The sequence below is a fragment of the Xyrauchen texanus genome, chromosome 33, assembly GCF_025860055.1.
Source record: "Xyrauchen texanus isolate HMW12.3.18 chromosome 33, RBS_HiC_50CHRs, whole genome shotgun sequence".
NCBI lineage: Eukaryota > Metazoa > Chordata > Actinopteri > Cypriniformes > Catostomidae > Xyrauchen > Xyrauchen texanus.
The window spans coordinates 10,971,411-10,985,279 of record NC_068308.1 but is presented as its reverse complement, the minus strand read 5'-3'; the positions used below and the strand labels follow the sequence as shown (position 1 = coordinate 10,985,279).

Genomic DNA, 13,869 nt, shown 5'->3' with positions numbered 1-13,869 from the left:
AGCTCTAGTATTAGTGGGAGTATTAGCCTGCCAAGCCTACATCACCAAGAACAGCTTGTAATATGGCCCTTGCTGGCAACCCACAGTCATCTTGACTGACATTTACAGCCTCAGTGGTGTACAGTTATCTTTTTGAGAATGACTTTATAGATCATTACTTTGATACTTAGCAACTTAGCAAACAATTTTATCTGAAGTGACCTACAGCATACGGATATAATCAGAGATTATTTAGCAGAGATGGGCCACCTCTATTTAAATGAATTGGAGAAACTGGAATGTTCAACCAAGGAGCTCTGATTGCCCAATAGTCAACGGATGCAGAAAGGAAGTCCTGCCTTACAGGTAAAAGAGCCAATTACCTTTTAGATAGAGACATTGCCTGTCAATCAACTCCAGAACGCGCATGCGCATTAGCTATACAAGCTGGGAAAATGTACGTTTTTTTTTTGAGTAAAATGAGGTTAAGAATCTGAATTTATGATACTAGAATTGACAGATTGTTTTGCTGATTTGAAATATGTCCTTTGATCGTAATTTTGACCAACTGTTTTTGAGATTTTGGTCTTTCTCCATTCAAGTAGATAGGAGCTGCACTGACATGACTGGAAATAGCCTCTCGAGAGGGTTCCAAAAATGGCCGATAGTGGACTGACTTACTAGAAAGACTTTGATATAATTCATGAAATTTATACTAACCTTTGTAATGTCAACTCTGAACTTTAATATGTCATGTCCTGATTCCATGCTGTTAAAGGCAACAACAAAAAATGGAGCTGTTGTGGCACCATACATTTAATGATATAACAAGTCCCCAATCATTTTTCTGGACATATTATTAAAAAAATCAAGGATGTACAGAATGACAAGTAAGTACAGTACTGTGCAAAAGTCTTAGGCACTTTAGATGTTTTACAAAAACATTTGCGTTAAGATGGTTATTCCATATTTTCTGCTTTAGTGTGTCAATAGAAAATATACATTTTAGATTTCCAAACATTCCTTTTGCAAATAGAATAGAACAGAAGTAGAACAAGGAGTCCTGCAACAAATGTTATGGTGGATCTCAACATCATTGAGTCAGTCTGGGATTACATGAAGCGACTGAAGCATCTGAGACAGCATAAATACAAGAAATGTGGCAAGTTCACAAAGATGGTTGGAACAACCTATCTGCAACACACTCTCAGGAAGAAACTTTACTGGGGTGATGTTTTGTCTGCAACACCAAAATGTCATCCTTGGTCTGTATGTTAAATGTCACTCTGATGCCATATTCAACTCATTTCGGGGCATTCCATGACTTGATACAGGGATACATTTTTAAATGAAATGATCTGAAATGATTTTCAGAATGTCAGAGTTGCAGCTCAAAATGAGAAAAGCACCATAAAAATTATAATAAAAGAAATCCTCTATTCCTGTGCTATATTCCCGGTCTTCCCGTGTGGTCAAAATTTAAAGGGACAGTACACCCAAAAATAATTTACTCACGCTCATGCAATGACAGATGTGTATGATTTTCTTTCTTCAGCTGAACACAAATGAATATTTTAGATGAATATCTCTGTAGGTCAACAAAATGTGGTGGATGTTGGAAAAGAGGATGGTGATCAACATTTTAAAGCTCCCAGAAGCCCAGACAAGTTTAAATAGGATGGAGCACGAAGTGTAATGTGACCTCACCGTCACAATTATAACTGAGTGTTTTTTTAATTTAAGGGTATTTTTGCAACTGGCTTCTCTCTCTCTCTCTCTTCTAGGTTTACCCTTTTCTCTGTCATTACACTTTTACTGAGCTGATAATAGAAACTTCTGTGTGTGCCAATTAACTTCTTTTGATAGTCTTTGTGTAGAAATACTACTATAAAAACATTTATCTGTCTAAAAGTCGGTTCAGCTACATTTCTTCTCTCTCAGAAGCTTTGTGTAGTGATTCCCCGGTGAGGTGGTATCTCTTCGCGATGCCAAGATGGCAAGCCTGCTCCCTCCCACAGGCAACAACGTTTTCCGCCACTTCACCCCAGAGTCACTGGTGGAGATCGAAAGGCTCATCAATAAGAAGATAAGCAGGGAGGAAGCAGAGGGTGACGATGAGGAACCACAGGCACCGAGCAGTGACCTGGAGGCAGGGAAGAGCCTGCCCATGATCTGTAGCGACCCACCAAAGGATCTCCTCAACACCCCTCTAGAGGACATAGACCCCTTCTACAAAGCACAGAAAGTTAGTCTCGCTCCCATACATGTTATTCAAGTGCACTCTATTTAAAGTTTTATCTGGTGTTTATAACTGGTCTCAAACCTCTGCATTAATATCTCTCTCATTTGCAGACGTTTATTGTGATAAGCAAGGGGAACACTATCTACAGGTTCTCTGCCGAACCAGCGCTGTTTCTTATCAGTCCTTTTAGTCCCGTCAGAAGAGGAGCCATCAAAATTCTTATACATTCATATCCTTCCTCATGTATAAACCATCGCTTTGACAACAATCATCATTACAATGCTTGCAAGACAGCACAGCATTTATATTCCGCAAGCATTCTGGCCATAAGTATTCAACTTTAAATGATTTAGGCAGATAAACTTAAAGCTGAAGTGTGTAAGTTCTGTGCCACTAGTGCCACCAAACAGAATTGTAAAAATAAACATTGTTTTCAGAACAGATTTCTGAATACTCCCCCCGTCTGCCATTGTTCAATCAAAGAGATTGCTCTGCCCCCAACTCACGGCATTGGTTGAGTAACATTGATAAGGCGGGTCTAAACGGGTAGCTAAAAAAATAAACAGAGCAATTTTCATAGCCTCAAGGAGACAGTGTTTACAGTTTTCGAGAAAATTAACCTAGGCTTACTAATAGTTGACTGCATTTTAAGCTGGGATAGGAGAAAGTATTTTAACACAGAAAGGGTTACATGCTTCCGCTTTAAATGTACAAAGTCAAATCTTAGCTCAATAGATCATTTTAGCCTTAAAGGAATAGTTCACTCAAAAATGAAAATTCTCTCATCATTTATTCACCCCGGATGTGTATGACTTTCTTTCTTCTGCAGAACACAAATGAAGATTTGTAAAAGAATTTCTCTTTTTTATTTTTTTTATTTATTGCTCTTTTGGTCCATACAATGCAAGTGAATGGTGACCAAAATTTTAAGCTCAAAAAAATCACATGGGTTAGTATAAAAGTAATCCATAAGACTCCAGTGGTTATATCAATGTCTTCAGAAGCAATTTGATAGGTGTGGGTGAGAAACAGATCAATATTTAAGTCAATTCTCCTCCCTGTTCAGTCAATATCCACTTTAACTTTCACATTTTTCTGCTTGTGTTTTAGGTGATTCACATTCTTCATGCATACGCCCCCAACTGGGCATGGAGGAGAATTTCTAGCTTAAATATTGATCTGTTTTTTTTTCACCCAGACCTATCAAATTGATTCTGAAGACATTGATATAACCACTGGAGTCTTATGGATTACTTTTATGTGCTTTTTGGAGCATCACAATTTTGGCACCCATTCACTTGCATTGTATGGACCTACAGAGCAGAAATATTCTTCTAAAAATCTTAATTTGTGTTTTGCATATGAAAGAAAGTCATACACATCTGGGATGGCATGAAGGTGAGTAAATTATGATTTTTTCACAATTTAAGTTTAATGGCTTTGTTCTAAACCCCTAGAAAGCTGTATTTGTGCACATTCTACTCAGGGAAACTGTGGAGGCAATTTGATATGAACTAGCGTATTTTTTATATGAATCATATTTAAACAAGTGTCATCTTTTAATATAATAGACCCCTGCAACATATAGCCAGATGCATTTTAAACAAATTGAATTTGAATTTATTTGCTATTCAACACTGTGAACATACCTGTAAGTGCTGTTTCCATATGATGCTTAAAAATTACATTAAATAATTGAGACATATTGAGAAAGTTGATCATTTTAATGAAAACACACCATATAATCATATAATTCTTGGTGTATTAATAATTGGTAACACTGTACAATCAGTTTTCATTAGATAACATGAACTAAGAATGAACAATACTTATTAAGCATTTCTTCATCTTAGTTAATGTTAATTTCAACATATAGTAATACATTGTTAAAATCAAAAGTTGTATATTTTAACATTAGTTAATGCACTATGAACTAACATGAACTATCAATGAACAATAGGACTTTTATCATCTAACATGAACGAAGATTAATAAATGATGTAAAAGATATATATTGTTCCTTTTTTGTATTTGGCATAAGCAGATAAGACACAATTTATGTTTGAAATGGTTAGGAAAAAATATGTCCTCATAAAGGTACAAAAAAATGCCCCTGAATAACAAAACCAGGAGGCATATGTTGCAAGTTAACGTAAAACTACATTTTGAACACTGATTCTGATTGATTCAGTAGTGCGACATTAGTTGTTTGCTGTATTTACCTTGACTCTGCTTCAAATATTTTAGTATGCTCATCATGATAACCATCCTCTCCAACTGCGTGTTCATGACGATGAGTAATCCTCCGGCCTGGAGTAAAACTGTTGAGTAAGAGCTGCCGCTCTCTTTTTATACTTGAACATACAGTACTTTTACATTTATTAGTGGAAGTTCAACAGAAGTCTCAAATAGTTTTAAGGTTAGACAGAATTATTATTATTTAGTTTTTATAAAGCACGTACAACTTGTGAGTAATTTCTGCATTACTAGTGTCACTTAACGGAATTGCAAAAAAAATTACATATATTTAGGTGAAATATCACATTTATTGGCTTGTGTTTTGTTTTGTTTTTTGTTTAGTTTTTATCTACCCCAATATATGTAGTAGTAAAATGCTTTATGCTTGCTCTGTACAACTGATTCATAGGTTTAGTATTAAGAATGTTGACCCTAGGCCGCATATTTATGATCATTTATTTATTCAAAAGTAATGTGTTGATTGATTGATTTATTTGGTTGTTTGCTTGTTGTAGATATGTTTTTACTGGTATATATACAGTTGAAGCAACCATCAAAGTTTTGTCTCGAGGCTTCTGCATGGGACCTTTCACATTCCTCCGTGACCCATGGAACTGGCTTGATTTCATGGTGATCAGCATGGCGTGAGTATTCAGCTTTTTTAATTCCTTAAACAGTATAAGCTATATACACATATACTGCCAATTCATAATCAATATAAAGTTGAGGTTCCTTGGTGTAATTAGGTGTCACTGTAATAAAACTTATTTGATTTCTGATGGGAATTTCAGTCCAGTTTCTTGTGTTGTTCACACAAGTGATACCCTGCATGGTTAGTTTCATTTAGACACCTTCTCAATGACAGTCAGCTAATGCTGCCCTTTGGCCACAGTAGTTGACAGATCTAAATTTAACTTCTATTAAAACCAACCACTTACAACAGCCAAGAACAACTAACCAAAATAATTCTTTAAGACTCTTAAGCAATATTTTCCATTGAAGGATAAACGTTACTTTTACACCTCAGTCTGGGTGTTGTGTGTTGTACCCATTTGACGTCTTGATCTGTGGTGTGACTGTTTCCAGGTACATCACAGAGTTTGTAGACCTCGGTAATGTGTCAGCACTGAGGACGTTTCGTGTGCTCAGAGCTCTCAAAACAATCACTGTTATTCCTGGTATGTAATATTAACTCATTTATTTCTGTAGAACTTTACATTAGATCAGAGATCTTTTAAAAAGGCAAGTGAAAATGATCATGTAAAAGCACACAAGAGCAAATGTTTCTAAATGTATATGCGCAAGCTTTTAACAATATCAACATTTCAAATTATACACACTTCATTGGACTGTACAGTATATTTCGTAGAGTAAGGTAGTGTTCTCAACTGGTTTTGCTTTAGGATCCAGAATTAACAACCCAATATAGTTCAAATAAAACACACCAAGATTTTGTTTTCAATCTCCCTTACATATTTTTTTTTAATTTCTCTTCTCATACTGTACTTTCCTCTCAGGTTTGAAAACCATTGTTGGGGCTCTGATACAGTCTGTCAAGAAGATGGTAAACGTGATGATTTTGACCGTCTTTGCACTGGCTGTTTTTGCCCTCATTGGCCTGCAGTTATTCATGGGAAATCTACGTCATAAATGCATCCGTTGGCCGATCCCCAACAGCACCATCTTTGACGAATACAACTCCACTATGGTCAATGACACCATCCTCAACATCACAGATACTTTCGATTTCAAAGCTTACATAGAAAATGAAGGTGAAGTCAGGTCAAGGTTATTAAATATTTCCCATTTTTACACAAATATGTCATTACATAGTTAGTACTGCAATTAGTTCTAGCAGTACTAGTGGTAGTGGCATGACCATAAGTCATTGTGCTAAAAGTGTGACTATCAATTTCAAATTATTGAGAATTTTCTTTGAACAGTTGTTTTAGAGTTTATTGGAATTTGAGATTCATTCCAGTACCTGTTTACCAAACTACATGTATTATATATACATTACTGTGCAAAAGTCTTAGGCACATAAGATGCTTCACAAAAGCATTTGTCTTAAGATGGTTATTTATATCTTCAGGTTTAGTGTGTCAATAGGAAATATAAATGTTAGACTCACAAACATTACTTTTGCAAAGAGAAAAGATTAGAATTGAAGAACAGGGAGCCCTGCAACAGATGTCATGCATATATATATATATATATATATATGTCTTGCAAGTCACTTTGGTAAGAAAGACAATGAATGAAATATGAAAAATGAATGAAAGAACCTTACAACCTGTTGAACCTTACATTTAGATAAGAGTTCTTTTAAAAACGCTAATACAAATGGTTGCGTAAAAGCACACAAGAGCAAATATTTTCAAATGTATATGTGCAAGCTTCTAACAATCTCAACATTATAATAATTGACACTTCATTGGACTGTACAGCATATTTTATTAAGTAAGGCAGGGGTTCTCCACTGATTTTACTTTAGTACCCAGATTTTACAATCTGATATAGATAAATAAAAACACTAAATGACAATGATTGAAATATAAAAGGAAATATAAAACATGAATTAAATATATATATATATATATATATATATATATATATATATATATATATATATATATATATATATATATGTATGTATACAGTATGTATACAAACATTATTGGCATAGTTGTTTTTCTTATCTTTTGCAGAAAACCAGTACTTTCTGGAGGGAAGTTTAGATGCTTTATTATGTGGTAACAGCTCTGATTCTGGGTAAGTTTGGAAATCTTAATACCGTTCAGTAGTTATGTCTGAAGTATTTCTGGGAATGTGTTCATACTACAAACTGTGGCATGCACAGACCTCAGAAGGAAAAAATATTGTTTTACAGATTTTTTACTGTATATATATATATATATATATATATATATATATATATATATATATATCTTTTATTATACTGTATACATATCCATATTTTTCTTTTGTTTCCTTTATCACAAGTAATAGCCTATTCACAAAAAGCACCACGGTCCATGGTAATGCATGTTTTTTGACTTGTATGCCATTTTTGCCAAGGTTTTACATGGTATTTTTTAAGCACCTTGGAGTACTACTATTACAATATCATGAAGTATGGACATAATAATCATTCAGTAGCATGGTGTTACCCTGGTAACGGCAGAGTGCTTTTTTGTTTTTCTTGTCTCATAACTCTTTACTTTCTCTAATATCTGCTCCCTTACATCATCCCTACCCACTCTTCATCAGACTTCATCATCCTCTTTATAAAACTGACACTTCTTATAGTACTTGGTAAATGGTCTGCACTTATATAGCGCTTTTATTAACCTTAGTGGATTTCAAAGCGCTTTACACTGTGACTCATTCACCCATTCACTCACACACACTCACACACCAATGACAGCAGAGCTGCCATGCAAGGTGCTAGCCTGCCATTAGGAGCAACTTGGGGTTCAGTATCTTGCCCAAGGACACTTCGGCATTTGGAGTCATGTGGGCCAGGAATCAAACCGCCAACCCTGCGATTAGTGACCACCTGAGCCACAGCCGCCCCAATACTTTATACATTATACTTTCTTCATAATGTTATTTTAGTGTAAAATCTTATTATGTTATTTTATTTTAGTCTTACACAATAAAGTGGTGGAATCATGGTACAGTGCTGTCAAGATAGTAATATCATGGTTCTGAATAATGTCCAAAACAAATAGTATACCATGGTACTTTTCTAAAAGTGAGTAGACTAATGGCTTATTAGTGATTGACTGGGTTTGGCTGAATCAGACTGCTCCTTCAGTTTGTGACAGTATTCTATGAAAGATGTATTGTATTTCTTTCTTCACTGAAAGCAATGCATCCATTCCCATTAAAAGTAATAAAGCTTTGTTGTGTCAAGAGTTGCTATGTTGAAAATGCTGTTGCAATCAATTATTGTGGACTTTTTTCTGACCTTTTACTCGTCTGAGGCCATGGTACTTAGATATTCCAGGGTGATTTTTCAACAGCATTTTTGCACCCTTGAAGAACACTTCTGCGGGAAGAGGATGCCACTCGAAAGTTAATTCCAATGAAAGTGAGAAAATGTATCTTTTCTCAAAGGGCCCTTCCACAAGACTGTTAGCGAAGGCTACATTCATACAGTAATACCATGTTTCTTTCAGAGTACCCACTTAAAGGGCTCTGCACTTTCTAGTAAGTAGGGCATAGGGAGGTTCACTTGCAATTAGAATCCGCCCCCGATCTGCTGTAGCATGCGCTGTTAAAGGCACCTCTGCATAATTTTTTATTTTCTTTGATTTACAAAGAAATCCAATAATGACACATTATTATAGTTATTGAGAGAATAATACGATTTTAATTTTGTTTTATTTAATAATTTTTGTCTTGGATGAGCACCGTAAGATTTGTGAACGAAAGGGCCAGGGGCTCGTGCCCCTGCTGCCTCACTTCTGTCCACACCACTGGCTACACACAAGCATACCTAAAAAAAACATACTGTACTTTGAGAAGTAATTTCTTTATCAAATACAGAATTGAGAATTGTAATACAAAACAAAGGCAATGGAGATTTAAGAATTAAAAGATTTAAATGGCATTCTTTGTCTGGTGTTTTAATAGGAAGTGCCCTGAAGGATACACATGTATGAAGGCTGGACGGAACCCAAACTATGGCTACACCAGCTATGACAGCTTTGGCTGGGCCTTTCTCGCCCTCTTCAGAGTCATGACTCAGGACTATTGGGAGAATCTCTTCCAGTTGGTCTGTTAACTAGTCATTTTTATGTCTGTTCATCTGTTGGAAGAGTATAAGTGAATAACATTCTCATTATCATCTTGTTTAGACCCTTCGTGCAGCTGGGAAGACCTACATGATCTTCTTTGTGGTGGTCATCTTCCTGGGGTCGTTCTACCTGATTAATCTGATCTTGGCTGTGGTTGCCATGGCTTATGACGAGCAGAACGAAGCCACCATGGCTGAGGCCATTGCAAAAGAAGAGGAATTTCAGAGATTGCTTGAGCAGCTCAAGAACCAAGAACAAGAGGTCAGGTGACTTGAAACCATGCATTCAACTGACTATGTAACATTGATTTATATTGATATATTAGTTTGTCTTTATATATCATAAATTACAGACAGGCAGTAAAGACTCTTTGGCCAGCAAGACAACAGGGTCAAACAGGACAGGTTCATTACAGAGTCTTGGAGGTGATGACGTCATAAAGGAATTTAATGGCAAAATAGTTCCTCACCTCATTGTAAACAGAGTCCCCTCCTATGACAGAGAGGTAATACAACTCATTCTTGACATAGTGAGTCATTTTTAGATATTTATTCACACAAGAATGTCTTTAAAAAATGCAACTCCATATTGGCATACCTTTAGACTTCTGTAATGTTAAATTTATTCTACAGTTATCAGCTGATGAGGACCACAAATCCTTGTGCTCTAAACACAGTATGCAGTACCTGGACCAGCCCAAACTCTCCAAGAGAACAGCCAGTGCTATCAGTGTGCTCACTGCAACTATGGATGGTACTAACCTAAAGAAACCCTAAACAGTTTAAAACAGTGATATCCTGTCAAAGGAGGCAAGGCAGGCTGAGCCTTCTCCAAAAAATATTCTATATGAACATAACAACTAAAGTGACAAAATCATTTTAAATATTTTGTTTTCATGCTTGGTAGCTCAAATGAATACCAAAGGAGGCTGACTCTGATTAGTAAACAATAAGAATGAACATTGAATCAGAATGGATACTCAAATGATGCAGATGTCATTAGTTTCCATCCAAAATGAGCACAAAAAAGGAGAAAGGGTGAATAATTAAAATTCTTCAGCATAAATAACCAAAATCATAAATAAATACATTATCAGAGGTAATCTCTCAAACCAATTAGAGCATCACTTTTGTGCCTCATCAAGGCTGATTGTGGTTGCGGTGCGGACAGTTATTCCATCAACATGTGGTACCGCAGCGGCTTTAGTTGTTGTGCACTGTCACCATGTTTATATCTGCGACTCCCGCTGAATGCATTTTGATGCTCTCTATAATATTGAACAGCCATTCTGTGAAAAGAAACATTATGTCTAGGCTTATGATCAATACCTTTTCATGCATCGATAATCAGACATATTTCCTGATGATTATTGATATATATAGGATTTTATTTTCTTCAGATATTAATTGCGCTGCTCGTTGCACAATAGTCTTTATCTCTTTAAACAATTTTCTCAACATAACTTTGATAAAGTGTAAGCGGAAGGGTAAATTTCAAGGGACACCAGAAGCGTCTGGTGGCATTCTAAAATTAGTAAAATTATTTTCTACAAAGGTATGCACATACAAGCAAAGCTCAGCATCAAAATTCTGAAGTGCCACGAAGTGAAACTCTCATAGTTTTCCATTAAATTTGACAGAAATTTAAGTCATTTTGTGGTTTGACAGATTGAATGAAAGAACTATTCAGTGCTACATGCAGAGAAATTGCATAATAAATGTCACTATTTCTAATTGTTACGTTTGTGCACTTACACCAGTTTCATACATTAACCTGCAAACTCATCAACATCACATTGTTCATCTTGAAGAAGTTCAAAAACCTTTGTAATTTTGGACCGCAATCTGCAGCGCCACATCAGCTTGTCCTGTGTGTGTGTGTGTGTGTGTGTGTGTGTGTGTGTGTGTGTGTGTGTGTGTGTGTGTGTGTGTGTGATCGTGATCACGACCAGCTTCAGTAAACGTTTTCTCACCGTCTAGTGGTCTCCCAACGCTATTATGTCAGACTGTTAAACAGAGTGAATTGGAAAGCATGCAAATTAGGCTTCTAATTTAAATGTTGGCTAATTTTTATATATCGATGTCTCAAAAATATATTGAATAATAACATGCCAATCAATTATTGATATATCAATATTTTATAACATCACTAATTATGACAAATTAAATAAAAAATATTTAGGATTCTGCACTATTTCTTGGTAATTATTCACATAAGACAATTTGTGACATTGACCATGTTAAACCCATCCTCCTGTCTTTCACAAGATGAAATGTTTGGCAGAATAACAGCCACAGTCACCATCTACTTATGTTGCATGTAAATAGATGCAATGAAAGTGAATGGTGACTGAGAATAACATTTCTGCCTAACATCTCCTAAATAATTAGATAATTTTTAATAATTATCCCTTTCGGTGGAGTAATTCATTTGTACCAAAAATAAGATTTCATTGCTTCCGTTGAAGCACACAAGATGCTCTTTGGAACCTTCTCAAATCATGCTGGATAACATGAATCATCAGGTTTTGCACAAACTTGTGAAGTACATGTTATCTTTTGTATGAAGTCTTTAAAGCAAAAAGAGGGACATAGTAAATACTGAGAAATTTGGATATTCATGTTTTTCAACTCAACTTTTTACCTGATTATAATGCTGACGTTATCATTTGTAATGAAAAGTAACTGCAGTAAATTAGAAAATTGCACATCAGAATAATTTTCTCCTTTGGACTTTTGAACCACAGTGTACAAGCATAAGACTTGTGAAGACCCAGTAGCAGGAATTTAAATGCACTGGGCTTAGAGAGGCAGCTTGGAAGTTTCTAAACTTTAATTTGAAGTGTAATTATCTAGATTAGTTGCTGTGCCTTGTACGCCTGTCTGACATAACCGCAGAGAATTTCTATTGTCTAGAGCTAGAGTTTAATACTTGACAAAGGTCAGACACATTGTGTGTGGAGAAAAACCTGTTAACTTCCTCTGAGTGGTGCTAATCTTTGGGCTATGAGCTGACTAGCAGAGCTTGTTGCTGTCACTCTGCTGATGTTCAGTCATTCAGTGCTTTCTGCTCACTGTAAAGAAATATACTTATGTGGCCAATGAATGTGGACATCTCCTTCTAATAGAGATTTGGCTTGGCCCCTTGATTCCAGTGAAAATTTCCACAGCCATGTGGAACTCGATATCATTACAAATGGTTTCGAAATTAAATGCTCAAAAAGCATATATGGTGGTGCTTGGATGTCGACACACTGTCTGCCACATAGTGTCATTTAAAATAGTGTTTCTAATTTCTCTTTTTCTACCTTCTTTGTCTCCCAGAGTTGGAAGGTGTCCAGAGGCCTTGTCCGCCAGGCTGGTATAAGTTTGCGGACATTTTCCTTAAATGGGACTGCTGTGCTCCCTGGCTCAACTTTAAGAAGTGGGTTCTTTTTGTAGTGATGGACCCATTTTCTGATCTTGGTATCACCATCTGCATTGTGCTCAACACACTGTTCATGGCCATGGAGCACTACCCCATGAGTCCGGATTTCGAACATGTTCTCTCAGTGGGAAACTTGGTTAGTGTCACACTCAATTCATCAAACAATTCATAATAATACAAACTTTTTGGAGCCGCTATTCAAAAATATTTTTCTGACAAGCTGTTAAGCATCATACTTTAGTTGTCATTTTACAGACAAATATCCATAATCCATACTCACAGTAGATTAGGAATGGCTTGGAAGCATTAGCATTGAACAAGGGTATAATGGTGATTGTGATCTAATAATCCTTCCAGTTCCTTGGTCACCAATTCTTGCAACTGAACCTGCAAGATTCTGTATTAGTAGCACAGGTTTTCTGAAATGATTCTCTGAAAAGAAGTTCAGTCATTAAACTCTACAAGGTGAAAAGTCCTTTGAACATGTAATCTGTCAACCAATCATCTTTCATACTCTATGGCCAAAGCTGATAGGTCCTATGACATTTAATCTGTTAGCCAATGAACTTGCACACTCTCTCTTTGACTAACATTGAAATTGCCTCAGTTGTTTGCAGATAAGCAGGTTTCTCTGCAGCTCCCTATTACAGGGTTTTCCCTCGGTAACCCTCCTCCTCCCCAGTGTCACATGTCTAGATGTGCTTCACATGGCTTTTCAGTGTTTCTTTGCTGGTCTAAAAAAGAATGGAGATCTTTTGAAAGTTGCACTTTTAAACATTGAAGTGTTGCTATAAATATGACTCTTCATGTGCTCCCTAGACATGTACATTTAGAAAAAATAATGATGTATTGTGTTCCCTTCAATTGATAACTTTTTTTTGATGGTCTTAAAAAGTTTTTAAAAATGTCTTTAATTCAGCTTCATTAAACCAGCAGAAACCCTGGATTTTATCTATGTCCAATTGTGCAGCAGCAGCAGCACACAGCATGTCTGTGTATATTCAAGGTGTAGCAATTCTTCATACTAGCTCTGCAGGAACAGCAGTGAAAGCAGATCTTGATATCCTTGTTGCTGCACTGCTGCAATCCATTATGGACCACTGTCTAATTGCCATTAAGTTGTTGCAGGAATAACATAATGGTTTAAAAAAAGGAAAAATTTTAGCATGCGCAGTAGTC

General features: G+C 36.0%; 1 protein-coding gene across 3 annotated transcripts in view; it reads left to right on the top strand.

Moving 5' to 3' along the window:
* Nucleotides 1-1,945: 1,945 nt before the first annotated feature.
* Nucleotides 1,946-13,869, top strand: part of LOC127626749 (sodium channel protein type 4 subunit alpha A-like) — a 38,070-nt gene continuing 26,146 nt past the window's right edge. The window contains exons 1-12 of one of the 3 annotated variants that reach the window (XM_052102762.1): nucleotides 1,946-2,224; nucleotides 2,332-2,450; nucleotides 4,460-4,549; nucleotides 4,975-5,103; nucleotides 5,546-5,637; nucleotides 5,977-6,231; nucleotides 7,168-7,231; nucleotides 9,101-9,242; nucleotides 9,325-9,525; nucleotides 9,617-9,769; nucleotides 9,897-10,017; nucleotides 12,588-12,826. In XM_052102762.1, coding sequence (XP_051958722.1) covers nucleotides 1,973-2,224; nucleotides 2,332-2,450; nucleotides 4,460-4,549; nucleotides 4,975-5,103; nucleotides 5,546-5,637; nucleotides 5,977-6,231; nucleotides 7,168-7,231; nucleotides 9,101-9,242; nucleotides 9,325-9,525; nucleotides 9,617-9,769; nucleotides 9,897-10,017; nucleotides 12,588-12,826 — 1,857 coding nt within the window. In that variant the 5' untranslated portion in view covers nucleotides 1,946-1,972. Of the gene's footprint in view, nucleotides 2,225-2,331; nucleotides 2,451-4,459; nucleotides 4,550-4,974; nucleotides 5,104-5,545; nucleotides 5,638-5,976; nucleotides 6,232-7,167; nucleotides 7,232-9,100; nucleotides 9,243-9,324; nucleotides 9,531-9,589; nucleotides 9,794-9,896; nucleotides 10,018-12,587; nucleotides 12,827-13,869 lie in introns of all 3 variants that reach the window. The other 2 variants (XM_052102760.1, XM_052102761.1) reach the window with 2 other exon arrangements.